This window comes from Salvia miltiorrhiza, unplaced genomic scaffold (assembly GCF_028751815.1).
Source record: "Salvia miltiorrhiza cultivar Shanhuang (shh) unplaced genomic scaffold, IMPLAD_Smil_shh fragScaff_scaffold_8_1, whole genome shotgun sequence".
NCBI lineage: Eukaryota > Viridiplantae > Streptophyta > Magnoliopsida > Lamiales > Lamiaceae > Salvia > Salvia miltiorrhiza.
In genome coordinates, this window is record NW_026651489.1 from 338,546 (window position 1) to 358,968 (window position 20,423).

The 20,423-nt window shown below is 39.2% G+C and overlaps 1 protein-coding gene across 1 annotated transcript; it reads right to left on the minus strand.

The window, feature by feature from the left end:
- Window positions 1–15,270: 15,270 nt before the first annotated feature.
- On the minus strand, window positions 15,271–17,920 carry LOC131003180 (pectinesterase-like). Its single transcript, XM_057929662.1, has 4 exons — window positions 17,488–17,920; window positions 16,927–17,331; window positions 16,176–16,508; window positions 15,271–15,635 (listed from the first exon to the last, which is right to left on the minus strand). Exons 1-4 carry the CDS (start codon window positions 17,918–17,920, stop codon window positions 15,271–15,273), a joined length of 1,536 nt encoding a protein of 511 aa, XP_057785645.1.
- Between the last annotated feature and the right edge of the window lie 2,503 nt (window positions 17,921–20,423).

Consider the following 20,423-nt stretch of genomic DNA (forward strand, 5'->3'; position numbering starts at 1 on the left):
GTGAGCCGTCTCTAGTCGGCCGGTCACGGTGATTTGAAGGAGGCCTCATTCTCTTCACCTAGTATATATATGTTATATGAGTTCTCATAGTTGGCACATACCCTGAATATAATGTCTGCAGACTAATGATATTATTATGATGATGCAAATGAGTTTACGACAGAAAAACATGAACAGGTATTTTTAATCTCACTAAATCTTGTTGATGCATTGAAAAGGGACAAGATTGACATATAGCTCTAAGAGCAACATTTCAATTATTTTCGACATGAGTCCACTGAGTGCTTTTTGGTACTCAGCCCTGCATGTATTTCTAAATGTGCAGGTCTAGCTGGGCGCGAGGATGGGTGGCGGCTGTTGGAATTGTCAGTTGGCTGTGTCTTTCCTATGTCTCATGCATATTTATCTTTATACGCTTTGACTCCATAAGAAATTGAACTCCCTGCTATATGTCTTCACACATATAGTAACGTATCTCGCTGCATAACTCTGATGAAACTCTTTATTTAATTTGCTTATGCCTGTAATATCCCATAAGGGAAAACACTGTTCAAACCCTTGCTAAGTCTACATTTGCTTATTTATGTTTTACGCAAGTAAGAAAATATTTTAGTCTTGAAATCCTTCTTTAAAATGGGTAAAGTTTGAAATTGCTTCCGCTAAAACAAGATGTATTTCTATTTCTTTCACTATTTCTTTTATTAGTCGTACGATACTTGGTATATGCTATCACTGGCTATATCGGGCTGCGACATTAGTATGTGCGTAATATTTACCAATCTGGAAACTCTAGAGTCGGTATATTTGAAGATGTGTTGTGGCCCAGTTCCAATATCATTTGCTTCTACTTCAACATCACCATCCATTTCCTCAGAAGTCTCATCGTCCGAGCTAATGTCGATCACAATGGCGTCATCACTTTCATCCATAGTGTCATCATCGTAGCGATCATCCGTATTAGATTCTGCAGCAAATGTGTTCATTCATTGATAGATGTATTTATTTTATATGTGATATGTTAACAGGATGTGTGCTGAAAATAAGTAAAACTTATGTTAACATGATGTGTGCTATAAATAAGTATAATGGAATATGGAGAATGGTTATTTCTGAATTTTACCATGAACGAAGTAAACACAGCCAGATTTTCCGTAAACACATGGTGTAAATGTCTTTTTTCCAGGGTTGATGTACAACAAGACTTGATCATTGTTTTGGAGGTTAACATAATCTCTGAAGTCTTCATCGTTCGCTAGATATTGATATCTTCTTCCAGTGTTGATATCTAGAATTTCTTTGACATCCACCACCCATTCTTTGCTGTAATCCAGTTTGAGTTTCATTTTTGGGTGGATGTGGTGCTCGAATGCATCGGTAAATTGTGGTGGCAGTATTTGTAGCAATATGGTAATGCGTAGGCTTAAGATATGGTAATGCATAGTCTTATGATAGTTTTTTCTACATGAACTAATACTATATTTAAATGGCTCACCAGTAGGCCTCTTTCTTCATGATTTGGACATGAAAAATCCAACTTTATTAGGCAGGAAGAAAAATCCATTTTTATTCTGGAAAAGCAAACTCAATCTATATTTTCAGAGTAAGCTAAAACGAATAATCTCAAGATCATAATGTCAATCTATATTTTAAGAGTAGGCTAAAACTCATAATGTCAAAATCTAACTCAATCTATATTTTCAAAGTAAACTAATGAATTTAGATAGACAATGTAAGCATATATATGCATAAGTTTGCAATATCTCTTTCATCATCAAAATCATTATACCATAGAAAATAAAGGTTGCAATGGTTGTTATCATTTAAAGTATTTGCGATTTAATAACTTAATTTCTAGGTTGAACAGACTTATTTATGAAGGCATTTTAAACCTATAATGGTTAACACAAAATTTCAGATTATGTATTTAACAATTGAAGAGGCGTGCACAAGAACAACGAGGGTCAATTTGAGAAAACAATTAGTTCAGAAACTGCCAGTTAGAGGAAGTTTCTTAACATGCAATAAATTTTAGGATAGATGGGTTTTTCCAGAGTGCATTTGTAGAGGGTGTGGAATTGTTCAGTAATAATGTATATCAATGTACCTTGACGAGAATAGTGGTTGAGGAGCGATAGCTTGAATAAAGAAGATGAAATTTAGATGAGTATTAATAAGTCAACAACTGTAAATCAGAGGAAGTTTTTTCAAATGCAATGCAAAAGTAGTATAGCAGAACGCTTACAGATAGTGTGTTTTCGAGGGAGCAGTGGTTGTCGCCGTCAGTGCGGTGCCTTTGATGTTTATCGCGGCCGGTGGAATTCAGAATGAGCACGATCGGCGTGAAAGGTAGAAGGGATCATTTATTTGAGTTTTAGTTTAGGGCGTTGAGCATTTATTAAGTGTAGATGTATTAGTGATTTTTTTATTCACCTTTGATAGAAATTTTAAAAATTCCAAATATTGTAAAAGAATTTCGATAATAATTAATGATGTGTTTGATAGTAATTTTTTTTTAAGATTGTTTAAAAATGTCTGAAACAAAATATTAGTGGTTTTTTTTATTGGTCAGTAGTCATTCATAAATCTCTCAAAATAAATATTATACAAGAAATTTTATTGTAATAAATATTGATAATGTAAAAGTACTTGAAATTAGTTAAATAAGTTAAATACTTGCATATTTTAATATAATAGTCTTAGTAAATATATATAAAAAAGAAGATATAAGATATAAGATAAGATAACATGAAAACATAGTGTAAGGGAAAGAGAAAATGGGAGTAAATGTGATTTAAATCAAAGTTGTGAAACAGTTGTAAAAAATGAAAGAGATATTAAAAAAGAGGGACTCCATATCTTTTTTGCTGTGTATTTTTTTTCGTAGATATAAATAGATATAGATAAATAATAAGTTGCTAAGTTTTCTACACTTTGTATTAAGCAATTAATTTTGTTTCTAAAATGTATGTTTTATTTCTGAAACCTATAGCAAAATAATGCGTACTTTAGATATTTTAGCTTTGTACAAATATTAATGTGACATAAATATAATATATATATATGGGCTCGAGTTTTGGATTTAGCATTTAGAATGCAGCTGAAATATTAAACAGAAAGTTATCTGTGTGAAGTGAGAATGAAATGCAATGAAAATATATAAAAATTAATGGAAGTTAAATTTCTTTTCTAATAAGAAAAAAAAAAACAAAAAAGTACTGTAGAGGAAGTTAATTTTTTTAGAGCTTATAACTTGTGTAATTTTATACAATGTTGGTTGAGTAGCATAGAGGAAGTTAATTCTCTTTTAAAATCTTATTTTGCCACACACTTTAAAAGACCTTATAAGCTCTTTATTAACTCATAAGTTGTTAATATTTAAGAGTGTTTGGTTGAGTTTAGTTCATTAGCCTTTATCTATTAGGGTGCGTTTGAAAACCTGGTTGAGTTAATGACATTTTCCTAAACCCAAGGAAAGGTTGCTGGGTTTGGCCAGCAAAGCTAAATAGGCTCAGTGTTTGATAGAACTGTGCTATAAGTGCGATAAGGTATTGAAGCTGTTTGATAACACACACTATTTTCATGAAATAATAACAAAAGGTCCAAATATCCTTATAAATATTACTGAATTAATCCTATTTTATTAACCTTCTATAATTAAAAAAATGTAAAATCCCTTTCACCCACCACTCCCCACCGCGCGCATTCACCATTTTCTCGTCTCTCTCTCTCTCTCTCTCTCTCTCTCTCTCTCTCTCTCTCTCTCATTCTCTCTATCTGCATGATTGCAACTTCAGAGGTCCCCCCTACCGTTATTCACCATTTTCTCTTCTCTCACTCTCTTTCTCTCTATCTGCAAGACTGCAACTTCGGATGTCATTTCCCACCTTAACTAGAAAATTCAGTAGAAGAAGAAAGGGACAAAGGGTTTTCACTTTATTCAATTTCAGCTAAATTACTGTTCATTCTTTTCTAAAAATCGTTGCTCAAAACGCCCATATCAGAAATTCTCAATATCGAACCTTAGGTGCTTTCTTTCCGACGGTAAGAAATGGAGGGAGACCGGCCGAAATCACACGAACAACAAAAGCCAAGTAATTATTCCGGAATAAAAGGCTGTATTATCACCTTGGGGTCGCGGGTGCGGATGATGTGAGCTTCTGTAGTGACCCGCTCTTTTATCAGTATTTTAATTACAGTATTGTGTGTTTAATTTTCTATCTGCCAGTAATTGAAGCGTTTTATGTTTTCATCTATGTTTATGAATTCCGTATTTTGGAGACAGAGTCACTACACTTGCAAGTATGCATTTATCTTCGCGTGTTTAAGACCGCGATGAGAATCCTTGAGTCGATGAATTATTATTATTCGAAGTTATAACCAACTTAGCTAAGATGGGTTACTTATCAAGATGGAGTTTATTTCACATTGTTACTTAAGTCGTGAATTATTTCCGACTTTGAAGCTAATTAAATCTACGGATTTGATTTAAGTATTAGAATGACGAACGAATTGAATCTACGAATTTAATTTAGCATTTATCGATGTTAGCAAACGCGGAACCAGTATTTTAATACTGAGAATGACCGACACTGAAGGATTTTATTTAGATCTTCTCTTAGATCACTTCACCACTCACGCCACCCAATCCCAACACTTGCCAACGCTACAAGTAAAGAAAAGAAGGAAAAATGGAGAAAAGGAAAAGTGGAAAAGGAGCGGCAGCAGCCCCCATTGGCTGGGCAGCCGAAGGGCCGCCTGCTGCACCCCTCTTCCACGCCACGCCGCACTCCACGCCAGAGCAGAGCAGCCACGGCAGCAGCCTCCATTGGGCGAGCAGCCGAAAGGCCACACTCCATCTCCACGCCGGCAGAGCAGCAGCAGCCCTCCCCACGCAACACCACAGCAGAGCCTCAACGTCGGCAGAGCAGCAGCAGCCCTCCCATTGGCTGGGCAGCCGAAGGGCCGCCTGCTGCACCCCTCTTCCACGCTGTGCAGAGCTACAGCCGAAGCTCTCCCCCTTAGGCACTCAAGTGCACCTACCAAGCTCCTATATAAACTCCCATTCAACCCCCTTGTGCCACTCCTTTCCTCTTGTTCGGCACTCTGAAAATCCAGCAGCAACAGCAAGAGCTCCATCTCTCTCTCGACGCCTTGCACCTTGACGATCTAAAACGCGAAGGAGAAACCATCGTTTTTACCCGACCAAAGCACGCGACATCAAGGTAACTCTCGACCTCTATTGCTACTCCTTTCAGCATGAATCGCACGCTCGTAGAAAGCATGTTTTAGGCTCTAGATACGCACGAACACAAGAAGCATGTTAAGCCACTTTTCCGGTAGAACCCACGACTTGAAACCTGGATTAAACGACGAGAACTTTAGCTTTAAACGTAGATGAAATTGAATAAGCACAGCATGCTCACATAGGTATAGATTTAGGCTGGTGTACGAGTGTGAATCGAGGCAAGAAAGGGCGAAGAACTCTGGTTTTGGATACTGGAAGTCCTCGTCGTTCTGCCCAGAAATACCAGAGCAGAGCTGGAAATACCAGAGCAGAGCTGGAATACCAGAGCAGAGCTGGGAATACCAGACCAGAGCTGGAATTCCAGAGCAGAGCTGGAATACCAGAGCAGAGCTGGGAATACCAGAGCAGAGCTGGGAATACCAGACCAGAGCTGGAAATTGCAGAGCAGAGCTGGAAATACCAGAGCAGAGCTGGGCAATTCCAGAGCAGAGCTGGAATTCCAGAGCAGAGCTGGAAGACCAGAGCAGAGCCGAACATCCAGAGCTGACTTTCGGAGGCCAGAGCTGACTTTCCAGAGCTAAGTCGCCAGAGCTGACTTCGGAGGCCAGAGCTGACTTCGGAGGCCAGAGCTGACTTTCCAGAGCTAAGTCGCCAGAGCTGACTTCGGAGGCCAGAGCTGACTTCGGAGGCCAGAGCTGACTTTCCAGAGCTAAGTCGCCAGAGCTGACTTACGGAGGCCAGAGCTGACTTTTCAGAGCTAACTCAGCCAGAGCTGACTTAGAAGCCAGAGCTGATTTCCAGAGCAGAGAGCGAAGAGACAGAGCAGATCACGAGAGAAAGAGAGAGATAAGAACTTAGGGTGTTTGAGTTTTATTCTTTTTCCCTTTGCCTACACGGAGGGGGAATTATGTTTAAGTGGCAGTTTAGAACACCCTAATGAGAACGAATCAATATAGTTAATTACTTGACTTCATGAGACGAAACCTAGTTGGTTTAAATTGTTTTAAATAACAAGGACTAGTGATAAAGTTTCCCTAAGTATTATCTCAGTAATAAAAAGGAATATGAGTCATGCATACTCATTATACGCATTCTCATTTATTTGAGAATTTTCATCGAGCTAAGGTTTGACCTTATGTTCTCGCATTAGGTTAAGCACAAGAGTAAGAGCTAGTCAAGGAGTTATTGAACTGAAGCAAAGCATTGCTATCAGGTAGGCATTACTTTACTATACGTATATGGAGATCCCTTGCGTATCGTAGGCCCCTTATACGAATCAATGCATGAGATGATTTAACTGTTAATTTCAGTTTTATATATATCTATCAAACAAGTTTAATGCTACCGTTTGAACAAGTTATTTCGTTACAAAAACTTTGAATTAAAGTTATTTCAAGTGTTGTCTTGCCATAAAATGTTTCAATTTTAGTATGATATCTATCTGCTTTGGCTTTGCCAATGATGTAATCGAATTCGGGTCTTGAGTAGTTGATAGCTATCCTGCCTTAACTAGTGTACACCAATGACCGTGAGTCATCTAGCGGGTTGGCCGGTCAAGTGTTCGTGAGAGGTGGCCACCTCTCCGACACACAGTTTCAGATATGATAGAATACAAGAGAACTGTTGGAAATATAGAAGTTATATATATGTGGGAGGATTTACAATGATGGAGGATTTGCTTTTTGAAAATGTGTAAAGTGGGGTGACGTGTATTTCAAAGAAAAATAAAGAAGTTGATTTGAAAGCTATCAACTTAATTTTTTTATTTCTCCACTAACTTTTCTTCACATCACTATCCTACACACATTACAAATGGACATATATATATATAGCTTTACAATGTTGGTTTCACCGACTTTGTTTTGGAGTTCTAGCATTTTCTACTAATTTCTTTACTTAATTAGATAGCTGCTTCTAGAATTCTCTTCTAAGTTCTATTATTTTCTTTTGTTTTCTTTTACTTTATTTGATTCTAGATTTTTCTTCTACAAATCAAGTTTAATAATTTATTATTCCAACACTCCCCCTTAAACTTGATTTGTCATTCCGAGCAAAACTCTGATCTTGACGAAATCTTCAAATTTGAGTGGCTTGGTAAAAATATCGGCAACTTGATCCTGTGATTTTACATACTCCACTTGAACTTCCTTTTTCTCAATGCATTCTCTGATGTAGTGGAAGCGGGTGTCAATATGCTTGCTTCGATTATGAAACACTGGATTCTTTGAGAGCGCGATTGCTGACTTATTATCCACGCAAATCGTTGTTGGCTCCTTTTGTGGCCATCCGAGTTCTTCCAGTAAACTCCGTAGCCAAACTGCATGGCAAACACTGGATGTAGCAGCCACATATTCAGCTTCACACGTTGATAGCGTGACTATGGGTTGCTTTTTTGACATCCAGGTGAAAGCAGTATCTCCCATGAAAAATACGAATCCGCTTGTACTTTTCCGATCGTCATTGTCTCCGGCCCAGTCACTATCACTATACCCGACAAGATTATATTGATTAGTACTTGAGTAGAATAGGCCGTAGTTGAGCGTACCTTTGAGGTAGCGAAGAATTCTCTTTGCCGCCTTAAAATGCGTAGTGGTTGGATTCTCCATATAGCGACTCACGAGTCCTGTCGCATAAAGAATGTCCGGCCTTGTGCAAGTTAAGTACCGTAAACTTCCAACCAAGCTCTTGAACAATGTCGGGTCCACCTTTTCTCCTCCATCGTTCTTGGATAATTTGATCCCGCATTCCACTGGCGTGTTGATTGCTTTGCAGTCCTCCATCTTGAACTTCTTGAGAATTTCCTTGGCATATCCTTCTTGTGTGATGAAGATCCCATCTTCGAGTTGCTTGACTTCCACGCCGAGATAGTACGCCATCAGCCCAATGTCGGTCATCTCAAACTCCTTTGACATGGCCTTCTTGAACTCCTCAATCATCTTTGGATTATTTCCTGTGAAGATCAAATCATCTACATACAAGCACACAATTAATATATCCTCTCCATTGACTTTAACGTAGAGAGCATGCTCGTGAGGGCATTTGGTGAAGCCATTCTCCTCCAAGTACTTATCGATCCTGCTATTCCATGCCCTTGGTGCTTGCTTTAGTCCGTATAGGGCCTTTTTCAACTTCAGGACTTTATCTTCGTGTCCTTTCACCTCGTAGCCCATTGGCTGCTTGATATAGACTTCTTTGTCTATATACCCATTCAAGAAGGCTGACTTGACATCCATTTGATAAATCTTCCATCTATTTTGGGCTGCAAGAGAGAGTATTAGTCTGATAGTTTCTAAGCGAGCGACAGGAGCAAATACCTCATCATAATCAATTCCAGCTCTTTGACTATATCCTTTCACGACGAGCCTCGCTTTATATCTTTCCACTTCACCCTTGAAATTCTTCTTAATTTTATACACCCACTTGACTCCGATGGCCTTGTGCCCTTTTGGTAGTGTCACGAGCTCCCATGTATCATTCTTCTTTATGGCTTTGATCTCTTCATCCATCGCGACTCGCCAATTTTCACTATCTGCTGCTTCTTCAAAGCTAACAGGTTCACAGTCAGCAAATAGGCAAAATAAGGTAAGATCTTCTAACCTTTCAGTATCCTCATATATCTCGCCCAAACTCCTTGCTCGTGGTGTAGCTCTTTCATTTAAGAAAGATGGTGGCGAGTCTTCAGTGACTGGCACTGGTGAAGCTGGTGGAGTCACTGGCTCTTGTTGGACTTCTCCAACTTGCTCTTCTGCTCTTTGTTCTTCTAACTGTGGGATGTAGGTGAAGTCACCGCTGGAGCTGAAATCCCATACTCCTTCTTCGTCGAACTCCACATCTCGACTTATCACTGTTTTCTTGGTATTTGGATTATATAACTTATAGCCTTTAGAGTTAGAGTCGTACCCGATAAAGATGAATGCTTCACTTTTATCATCGAGTTTCTTCCTTCTCTCATCTGGTACATGCACGTAGGCTTTGCTTCCAAATACCTTTAGGTGGGAAATTCCTGGCTTTCTCCCGCACCAGGCTTCTTGTGGAGTCATTCCCCACACGCTCCTTGTCGGCGATCGGTTGGATAGGTACACCGCGCACGCCACTGCTTCGGCCCAAAACTCTTTAGGCAGATTCTTCGTCTTTAGCATGCTCCTCGCCATCTCCATGATTGTCCTATTTTTTCTTTCCGCCACTCCATTTTGTTGGGGGGATCTCGGAACTGTCAGGGGCCGTCGAATTCCATTTGCTTCGCAAAATTCTAGAAACTCCCTTGACGTGAATTCTCCGCCTCGATCGGACCTCAGGGCCTTGATTTGTCGTCCGCTCTCCTTCTCGACGGCAGCTTTGAATTTCTTGAATGCATCAAATACTTCCGACTTCTGCTTCAAGAAATATACCCACGTTTTTCTAGAAAAATCATCAATGAATAGCAGAAAATAATTATTTTTACCCAGGGAGCTTGGATTTATTGGCCCACACACGTCAGCATGAATCAACTCCAGTGGCTTTTGAGCTCTTGAGCTTGACTCCTTTGGGAATGGCTTTCTGAACTGCTTCCCGAGTAGACAACCTTCGCAGAGTTGATCGGGATGCTTGATGGATGGTAAACCTCTCACCATCTCCTTCTTTGACAGCAACTCCAAACCGCCAAAATTTAAGTGCCCAAACCGAAGATGCCACAACCAAGACTTATCTTGGTAACACGCTTTCAGGCATTTTGCCATGTCATTTCGAATATTCAATAAGAACATTCTATTTTCAGACATTGACACCTTGGCAATAAGATTATTTTTGCCATCTCTTATTGAAAGGTTATAATCTCTCATGTGAATATCATAACCTTTCTCTAAGAGTTGTCCCAAACTCAAGATATTATTTTTCATATTGGGCACATAATAAACGTTGGAAATAAATTCATGATTTCCATTCTTCAAGCGAATTAAAATTTTCCCTTTTCCTTTAACTGGAATTTTAGATTCATCACCAAAGGAGACGTTGCCACTTACCGACTCATCGAGCTCCACAAACATATTTCTTTTCCCGCACATGTGATTGCTAGCACCAGTGTCGAGGTACCACGTGTCATCTTGTCTTCCGGCTTCTCCTTTATATGCCAGAAGCACACTACCAATATCTTGATTTGCACTTTCGGCGTAATTGGCCTTCTCTTCAATCCTTACTTTTTCACTTCTGCACTCGGAAGCATAGTGCCCAAATTTATGGCAATTATAACACTTTATCGAAGATTTATCGTACCTCGACTGCGGGTTGCTCCTCCCCCGACCACTTGTAAACTCATTTCTTTCACCATTGTTGACGAAGCCTCCTCGTCCTCGACCACGTCCACGTGCTCGGCCTCTGCCTCGATCTTGTCCTTGGCCACGTCCTCTCCCGGATTGTCCATGGCCATTGCTCGGACCTTCTCCTTTCTCTTTCGGGCTTACGTGCAACTTTAAAAGTTGCTCTGAAATTTCTTGCTTTTTCTTTTGCTTCTCCTCATATGCTTGCAGCGACCCCAACAAGAGATCGATCGTCATCTCCTCCAAATTTTTAGTTTCTTCAATCGTCACCACAATGTGCTCAAACTTTGGGGTTAGTGAGCGCAATATTTTCTCCATAATTATAACATCCTCCAATTTTTCACCATTTCTTTTCATTTGATTAGACACCGCCAAGACTCTTGAAAAATAATCCGAAATTGATTCGGACTCTTTCATATGTAAAGACTCAAACTCTCCTCTTAAAGTTTGAAGTCGTACCTTTTTTACTTGCTCCGCTCCTTTGCACGCGTTCTGGAGCTTCTCCCACGCTTCCTTGGCGGTGCTTGCGTTCGAGATTTTCTCGAAATCATCGTCCCCTAGCGCTTGATAAATGAGACAGAGAGCCTTCTTGTCTCTCTTTCTCGCGTCTCGCAATCTATCCTTTTGTTGTTGGGATAGTGCGGCCTCGTCCTGCGGCTCCTCGTAGCCGTTCTCCACGATCTCCCAAACATCGTGGGCTCCCAATAGCGCCTTCATCTTGATGCTCCAATTGTCAAAGTTGCTCTTGTTGAGCATGGGGACTTGAAACGATTGTAAATTCGCCATACCACAAGTAGAATCTTGTGGCTCTGATACCACTTTGTTGGAAATATAGAAGTTATATATATGTGGGAGGATTTACAATGATGGAGGATTTGCTTTTTGAAAATGTGTAAAGTGGGGTGGACGTGTATTTCAAAGAAAAATAAAGAAGTTGATTTGAAAGCTATCAACTTAATTTTTTTATTTCTCCACTAACTTTTCTTCACATCACTATCCTACACACATTACAAATGGACATATATATATATAGCTTTACAATGTTGGTTTCACCGACTTTGTTTTGGAGTTCTAGCATTTTCTACTAATTTCTTTACTTAATTAGATAGCTGCTTCTAGAATTCTCTTCTAAGTTCTATTATTTTCTTTTGTTTTCTTTTACTTTATTTGATTCTAGATTTTTCTTCTACAAATCAAGTTTAATAATTTATTATTCCAACAAGAACTTAGTCTGATCAGACGAACTTTAAGAATCACAAATGAATTTAGTAAGCTAGGGCCTATTTCACGAAAACTCCCTTGCTGTACTGTTTATATTGGCATGACAATTTACTGTTTCACGATGCATGTTTATACGTTTACTTAGGCATACGTGCCCACTGAGTGCTTTTTGTACTCAGCCCTGCATATATTTCTAAATGTGCAGGTTGAGCAGTGGCTGATGGAGATGAAGTGAAGAGCGGAGCTTTTGTCACAAGTTAAATGAATGAACTCTTGGATACATGTCTTCATACATGTAATCAGATTATGTTATTCCGCTGCGTACTCTTAGGTTTTATGTTCTTTCAGTTAAGCCAGATTTATCTGAACCTACAAGTCTGTTCGAGTCTTGTGACTAAACATCAGGTGTATTATAAATTTTCCCTTCTGTAAACAAATTTTAGTTCGATCCTCTACTATTTGTTCACCCTCTTTTTATCGTCGTCGATAACTGTGTCCTTAGTTACGATTTCCTGGCTTAATTATCCTCAATTAAGTCCGGTCGTGACAGAAACTCCCTTTCTATCGCCGTCGATAACTGTGTCCCTTCGTCACGGTTTCCCGGCTTAGTTATCCTCAATTAAGTCGAGTGGTCGCGACAGCTTCGGAGAACTTCTTCGTGAGGGGGTTCATGAAGCAGTCGAGGGCTTCGTCGTAGTGGAAGCTTCCGTTGTGAGTACCCACACGCTTAACGGCGGCAGCTGACATGACTGTGAGGCTACGGCGGAGGAGGGACGGGTGTCCGGCAGGTTGGAAGCGGAAGAGGAAACGGTGGGTGTCGAGAAATTTGCTTGAAAATGCTTTGAACATGCCATTATGGTTTCAATAGGCAAAGGGAAAGAGGAAGAAGAAATGAGGCAGGGAGAGAGGATGAATTGGGGGCAATTTTGTGAAAGAAAATTAAACTTGGAACTCTAGCTTAGCTAACCCGGGGGGAGGCTCGGTTGTGTTTCCTTGGTGAAACAGTGATTTAGCCCCGGACCAAGCGTTTTACATGGGCTTCCTAGATTATTTTATTTGACTGTCAAACAGGAATTTTAGCCCATGAAAGGAAGCAATTCAGCTATAACAAGGCTATCAAATTGGGCCTTAATTTATTGACCTATTCTACCACATGATAAGGCACTCTCTCCACCCACAATATATTATTATTATTATTATTATTATTATTATTATTATTATTATTATTATTATTATTATTATTATTATTATTATTATTATTATTATTATTATTATTATTATTATTAATACTACCTTTATAGTGGGAGTCTTTCTAAACTCCTAACATATTTAACCACTTTCACTAAAATTTGCGCCACTTTTTTTACAGAACCAAAAGTATATTAAATATTTTATCTGGCAAAAATTTATGATTCATAACCCGTGCATAACATAGGTGCGGCACTAGTGTGTGTAATGAGATGCAGCTCATATGTTGTATTACAATAAACTTTCCCAACTTGTAACAAACAAGCAAGCCCACTGCAACTCATTATCATTATACTAATTAATACAACCAACATTAATTATCTGACAACATACCTCAAAATTGGATACCACAAACTAAAATCACAACCAACTTCATTCCACCCTGCTACATACATACTCTACTCCACGTACACTGCAAGTTAAAAAACACACACACAAAAAAATAAAAAGCATTAAAAAAACCTAGAAAAATGAAGACAATATTACCTGTTTGCATGGGCATTGAATTGAGCTGAGCAGAAAAGAGAAGAAGCAAAACGAAGGCGGTATGGATATGAGATCAATGATCGCAGCTTCATCATTTCTCTATGGTATTAATTTCAAACAAATCGAAAATCTTAAGCAGCTTGCATTCCGATGATTCAATCATAGTCGTGAATCAATCTAAATTAAACAAATGAGAATGGAGGAAAGCTAGTGCCGCGATCCTTGCGAATTCTCCTTCCCTAATTGATTCTGATCGCCGCCGCTGCAATCCCCATTTTGGATTCCAATCTGCTGATAAAAATGGCTAAAAGCTTGCAGATTAAGGTTGGCACTTTGAATATTTGAATAATTGAACTCAAACCATAGTTTCACATTGCGATTGGCACTTTGAATATTTGAATTCTGGAAAATTATGGATCCGAAGCATGTGATATTGAAAAGAAAATTTGAGTCCTTCACCCGAAAAAGGTGTGCGAGAAAGCGTTCAATTCTGAGCGTGGCTGACAATGGAAAACTGCAGCCAGTGAGTCGGGATGAAGAAGTGCAGCAGCGAGATCGGCTGCCGACGACTGTGCGCGGAGAGCAGAGGAGACATTGAGAGAGCGTCGGGCGTGAAGGAGAGAGATAGAGAGGATGGTGAGCTTGGAGAGGCGAGAGGTGAGAGAGGGAGACGCCGATGGTGGCAGTGGCAGTGGCCTTCGCTGGAAAAGAAGGAGAAACGACGAGAGCAGGGAGAGAGAGAGGGGGCAAGGAAATAGAGGCTGCTAGGGTTTACTGATTTTAATTTCTTTTTTTTCATTTTTTTTTTAATTTCAAGGGATTCGGGTCAAGCCATTGCGAGTTAGGGTCTGTCGGTCTGAGTCGGGTGCAATACTATTGCTCCATGCAACCAGTTGCAATCAAGTTTTTATGATGATTAAATTAATAATTATTTGGGCAGCATTTCATGCACGCAACATATAAAATTAATAAACCCTAGCTAATAATTGTAAATTTAAGTAGGTATCTAAACACTTAATTTTAAGATGTGCAAATGTAGCACTTGAAATCCATGTATTTCCACTTTTTGATATTCCATTATGCACCAATTTCAATTTTTAATTTTTTTTTTTCAATTTTCAATTTCTGTGTTTTAGTTTAACTTTATACTTAGTAACTAGAATTTATTATACAAATTAGGGTATATAATCAATTTTTAGCATTATATTTTAATTTTATTAGTTAATAATTAATTATTATATAAGACTGAGAAATTCATAATTAAGTAGGTTATACAATTTTTAAAAATTTAAATTCCGTAAATGTTAATTACTATATATCCATTATATTATACTCCTTTTGTCCCCAAAAAGTTTGCCCCAATTTCTTTTTTTGGGTGTCCCCAAAAAATTTGTTCCAAATCCCTTTTTTTCTATTTTTGTACATAACTCCGCCATGACATTTACAATTACAACTCTTAAAACATTATTTTTATATACGATTTCATCATTAAATAATTTTTATAAACTTTTATTAAAATGCGTATCATTCTCTTTAGGGTAAATTTTTGAGAGACGGATGGAGTAATATTAAACTAAATCTTATTCAAATAACGAATTTGATAGTGGAACACCCAAAATATATGAGATCCCATCCATGAACCACATGTAAGTAACATTAAAACACCATCTTCATTAACATATTAACAAAATATTGTCAAGGTGTTCAAAATATAATTAAATAGCTCTAATAATAATGAATAACTAATTAATTAATAAGTAGGTGTAGCTATGTACTTAATTAAGCGGTAGGCAGCATTCCAGCAACATAGGGAACCCCAGTGTTCTTGACCCACTCATCATCCACAAACAGTTTCCCAGCAGTGAAGCTCTCCGCAATCTCCAGCGTCATATTCTGAATACCTTTCCACTTGACCCGATTGCTGAGATCCGACCCGGCTCCCTTGTTGGCCCACTCGCCGTAGAAGAGCGTGTCGAGGGCGAAGTTGCTCGCATTCCACGGCGCCCACCCCTGCGGTTGGATGAACCCCCCGATGTCCGCCTGCATGATGATCGTCCTCGAGTACTGCTTCCACGGCCGCCCCAGATACGCCTGCACCGGCGGCTGTGCATTCAGGAAGGCCTCCTCCGCCGTGATGTTGCCGCCTTGGCAGGGCCGGCCCTTGCATAGGGCCAAAGGGGCAAGGGCCTAGGGCCCCCTAAATTTAGGGGGCCCCAAAATAAATACAAGTCCACTAATATTAATCTTATTAAAAAATTTAGATTATTTTTCTAATATTTTTATTGCATATAGAATATTGTTGATTATAATGTGGTTATTGTCCCCTAAAAAAAGACTATACTGGTTATTGTAACTTTAGTAGAAAGAAGTTTTTTAAAATTAAAATCAATATATTTGCATTCTACTACATCTCAAAAAAGGTTAAATGTATTAGCACTTTTATACTTTAAACATGGGGTATTCTTGAAGAGGTTATTGATAATTTTGTTCCCAAAATATTAAAAATCTACTTTATTTCTATAATTATTTGATCGTTAATTTATGATTTATTGCACTTTATAATAATGTTAGTTATATATGCAACTATCTCAAGTTTGCTATAAAATTATGAAGCTTCATTTTTCAGGGGGCCTTTTTTTTTCCTTTCGCCTAGGGCCCCCAGAATGTCAGGGCCGGCCCTACGCCTTGGATCACGGTGACACCGTCGCCGGTCTTCTCCGTCCGGCCCTGGGCGGTGATGGTGCAGTACTGCTTGGGGAGGGGCTTGCGCACCACGATTTCGCAGTTCTGAAGGACAGCGATGGCGTCGCCGAAGATGAAGTCAATGGTGCCGCTGATGCGGCAGTCGCGGTAGAACTGGCGGTACGAGTTGGCGTAGAGGCTGTCTTGGAGGCTGTCGATGTGTACGTTGTGGAACACGGCCTTGTCGCCGGCGGTTAGAACCGCCACGGCCTGGGTCGTCGGGGCGGTGTTCTCGATTCCGATGTCCTTCGCCAAGAACCCTTCTCCTCTGATGGCTGCAGTGGAATATATGGCCATCCATATGTTAGCTAGGTTAATTATTAGGATTTTTTCTTTTATTGATAAATTATATAAGTAGACCGCATGACGGTGACGGAGGACTCGAACCAATGACCTCCACCATTACTATTGCATGTAAGTGTGAGTTGTAATTCTAAACAACAAATTATTAAATATATGCAGTTAACATGAGATGTTGACTTGTATAAATTAACTATTATACAATAATCAGCATCGGCCATACTATATATATGTGTTTAAGAAAATAATGAATTAAGTTACTATTCGTTATGAGTTTGGTAGAATTTTTGGCTTCACTAGACACAATTAAGTTAGAGGAAGCAACACAATTATGCTATACATAACCCTAGCTAGGTTCTTCGAAATTAGGGTTGAATACGCGATGTTACTTACTGAGAGTTGCAGAGTCAGAAGTCCGATAACCAGTAGCGTTACTCCTGCTGCCGGAAATGACGGTGGCCAACGGCCCATCTCCGATTAGAGCGACGTTGTTCATGCCCTTGGGAACCACAACATACTCCTTGTAAACACCGGCTTTCACCAAAACCACAACCGGTGCGTCGCTCATTTGGGGCAAGCTCTTGAGGGCGTCGTTGATGGTCGTGAACTGCCCGCTGCCGTCCTGAGCCACCGTCAGTTTCTGAGCCACAGCCGCCGGTGACGGCACCTCATCCGCATCTGAAGGAGGAATTTCTTCCCCGAGTAGCTTTGGTTCGGTGTTGGCGATCATTGCTAGACCGTTACTCAACAACTCGCTCGAAGTCTCCAGCATCCCCTTCACCTTCTCACCGATCTCGCCTACGTACATAAACATAACATACGTTAATATAAGTAAAAACATATAATATATAAGGGCTTGTTTCATACGTAATATATATATGACTGAAATGTCCGTGCATTATAATTAGAAACGTTGATAATGTATAACATTAGTTTTCATTTTTAGGTACGTACCTGCGGTGGTCTCGAGCTCATCAATGCAATTCTCCTTGTGCGTGACGGCTGCGCTGAGCCAGTTCCTCACGGCGGCGATGTTGTAGCTCAGCCGTCCCATTTCGATCTTGTCTACTTTGTCGGACGACCTTCTCAGATCATCGATGGCGGTGTTGAGCATCTCTTCACACACCATCAACGCCCCCTGCGCCATCTCGTCCGCCGATGCTGTTCTATAGGTGGCCGCGCTCTCTACGGCGCTGTGAAGCTCCACGGCGGCCGCGTCGAGCGCCGTCTTTATAAGGTCCTTAGGTTGAGTGCCGGTGGCTCCGGCGAGGCTCTTTTGGCAGGTCTCCTTGAAGTTCGTGACAGCGCAAATATTGAAGATCGCCGAGGTTCCGGCGCTGGAGCTTACCGCGGCAGCCATGCACGCCGCTAGGAGGAGGGCCACCATTATCTTAGTAGTCTTTGTGGAAATCATATGTTATTAATTGGATGCAGTAGTTTAGCTTCGAGTAGTGATGAATGTATGAAAATGAAATTGCGAAAGATGAAATGGGGTTTATATATTGGTACAATAAAATGTATAAATGGAAGGAAACGAATGTGATATGTGTATCCATTATCCATTATTTGGTTCGATGGTAAGATTTATCTTAAACACGTCACAAGAATCTAAAGCATAAACAAAACAATACTACGTAAACTCGTATTTCCTTCCCATGCAATATATTTTCCCATATTTCACTTATTGCATGCCATTAATTAAGAGTCAAAAGATACGCATTTACACGTACACTACACAGTACACTACTACACTATACAACATTATCCATATCTCAGACGTTTGCATCAATCCAGAATTATTATTTTTTTCTCTTTAGAATTTCAAGTTTTGTAGAAGGCGACAATTTGTGGGCTTTTGGAAATTTGAGCTATAAATTCTAGCTATCTACATTTTCCAATGGATACACACCCTGTACATATTATTATTTTACCATAAACTTGATATACTTATCGAGTTGGTTTCTTTCCATATTTTATTTTACAAGAAGAACAAATAGCATTCAAAAGAAAATTATTTGGGGCTCATATTCAATATCGAATGTGGCCAACTCAAATTAGGTTTAGACTTTATCAGTTTGGCGTGTGAAATATGTTAAGTACGTGTGTGTTCAACTCAAAAACAAAAAGAATTAAACTGGTGAATAATATATTTGTCGAGCTCACCGCACGTGATGAGTAGGTCTCTTTGCGAGATTTATTTATGTCATGTTATGTAGTAGTCTGATTCTCCCTTTTACCAATCATATGAATGAGAATGGACGAAAAAATGGTCACCACATTTTCCATTTCATCGTAACAATCACCTCTTTAATTAGTGTTGTGTGGATATTACATTAATCATTTATAACACGCATGCGACCGACCGTATACGGTTGCAAAAATGTTTAAATATTATGTGTAAATTTATCAACAGTTTTAAACTTTATGATCTTAATTATTACAAATGCATGCGACCGAACGTTATATGATATTTGTCCTAAAGAAAATATAAAGAATTTGAGGTTATGGTCCTTATGGATTTCTCTTGGTCCCACAAAAAGGCATAGCAAGATAATTTAGTTTTGTGTACGTGTATTGGTCTAACGGTATGTGGTTAATCTCTAAGACTTGAGGTTCGGGTTCGAGTCCACCGTGGTACGATTTTTAAAAAATCTCTATTTAATTGTGTAATTTATCAAAATAATACTCCCTCCGTCCCTGAAATAAGTTCCTCTTTTTTCTTTTTGGGATCTCCCTCAAATAAGTTCCTCTTTCTTTCTTTCCATTTTTGGACAACTACCCCACCACTAATAATACTTTATTTATTCTTACTTTTCACTTTTTCATCACTCCCAATACTAATTATAACACTTTTTCACCTTTTCACCACTCTCAATACTAATTATAACATATTTTTCTCCACTATCAATACACTTTACCACTTTTCCTTAAAACTCGTGCCGTCCCCAAAGAGGAACTTATTTTGGGGACGGAGGGAGTAATAATAATAATAATAATAATAATAATAATAATAATAATAATAATAATAATAATAATAAGGGCAAAGGTGCAGATTCCCCCTTGTAGTACACCCCCTAGAGCTTTTAGCCCCCCAAAGTCGGTCAAAGCGCGTTGACCTCCCCAGAGTCCCGGAAGAATGGTGCAATTAAATCCGGAGGCTTGACGGGCGTTTAACGCCGTCTTCAAAAAAAAATCGTTGGGCCCCACCCCTTCCAACGCTATTGTATTTAGGAATTAGGGTTCAAATTTGAAGGAACCCTAATTTTATTGCGAGGTTGCTGGAAATTGAGAGAAATCCACAAGATTTTCGTCAATTGGGTTAGGGTTTGTTGAGTATACAAGGAATCGAGATATTATCATGAGCTCGAGCTTAGGATTCGGGTCATCCTCGTCGCGTGGTAGACGGCAGGTGATGAATGGCGATGAGGTTAGGTATTGCTGTTGTAAATTTGAAGGAAAGAGATTGGAAGCTACGAAACTGACTTCTTGGACTGAAGAAAACCCGGGTAGAAGATTCTATGGGTGTCGAAATTGGAAGGTAAATCAATTTCTTATCACTCATTTTGTTTTTGCCCTAAACATGGAATTAATACTGATTTTTTGATTTCACAGACCCGGAATTGTGGTTTCTTTGATTGGTATGACGAACCAATGTGTGAAAGAGCTCGGGAAGTTATAAATGCATTGAAGAAGGAAAACACCAAGCTTGTAAAGCTGCATGAAACTTCGAAGCCCCCTATGGATTTGGAAGCTGAAATTGATCATCTTTGGTCAGTGATTGCAAGTTGGAAAGAAGAGTCAAGGGGTGTTAGAAGGAGAAGCCATTTTCTTTTCATTTTTCTAATTATTTCATGGTGTGTGATAATCAACCTTCTTATATAGCATGAACT

Bases quoted from the DNA above. Each gene is read 5' to 3' on its own strand.
- LOC131003180 (XM_057929662.1), bottom strand. From the start codon at position 17,920: ATGGTGGCCCTCCTCCTAGCGGCGTGCATGGCTGCCGCGGTAAGCTCC. The intron at 17,332-17,487 runs GTACGTACCTAA...TTATGTACGTAG, and splicing joins TGAGCTCGAGACCACCGCAG to GCGAGATCGGTGAGAAGGTG. The intron at 16,509-16,926 runs GTAAGTAACATC...ATTCCACTGCAG, and splicing joins TTCTGACTCTGCAACTCTCA to CCATCAGAGGAGAAGGGTTC.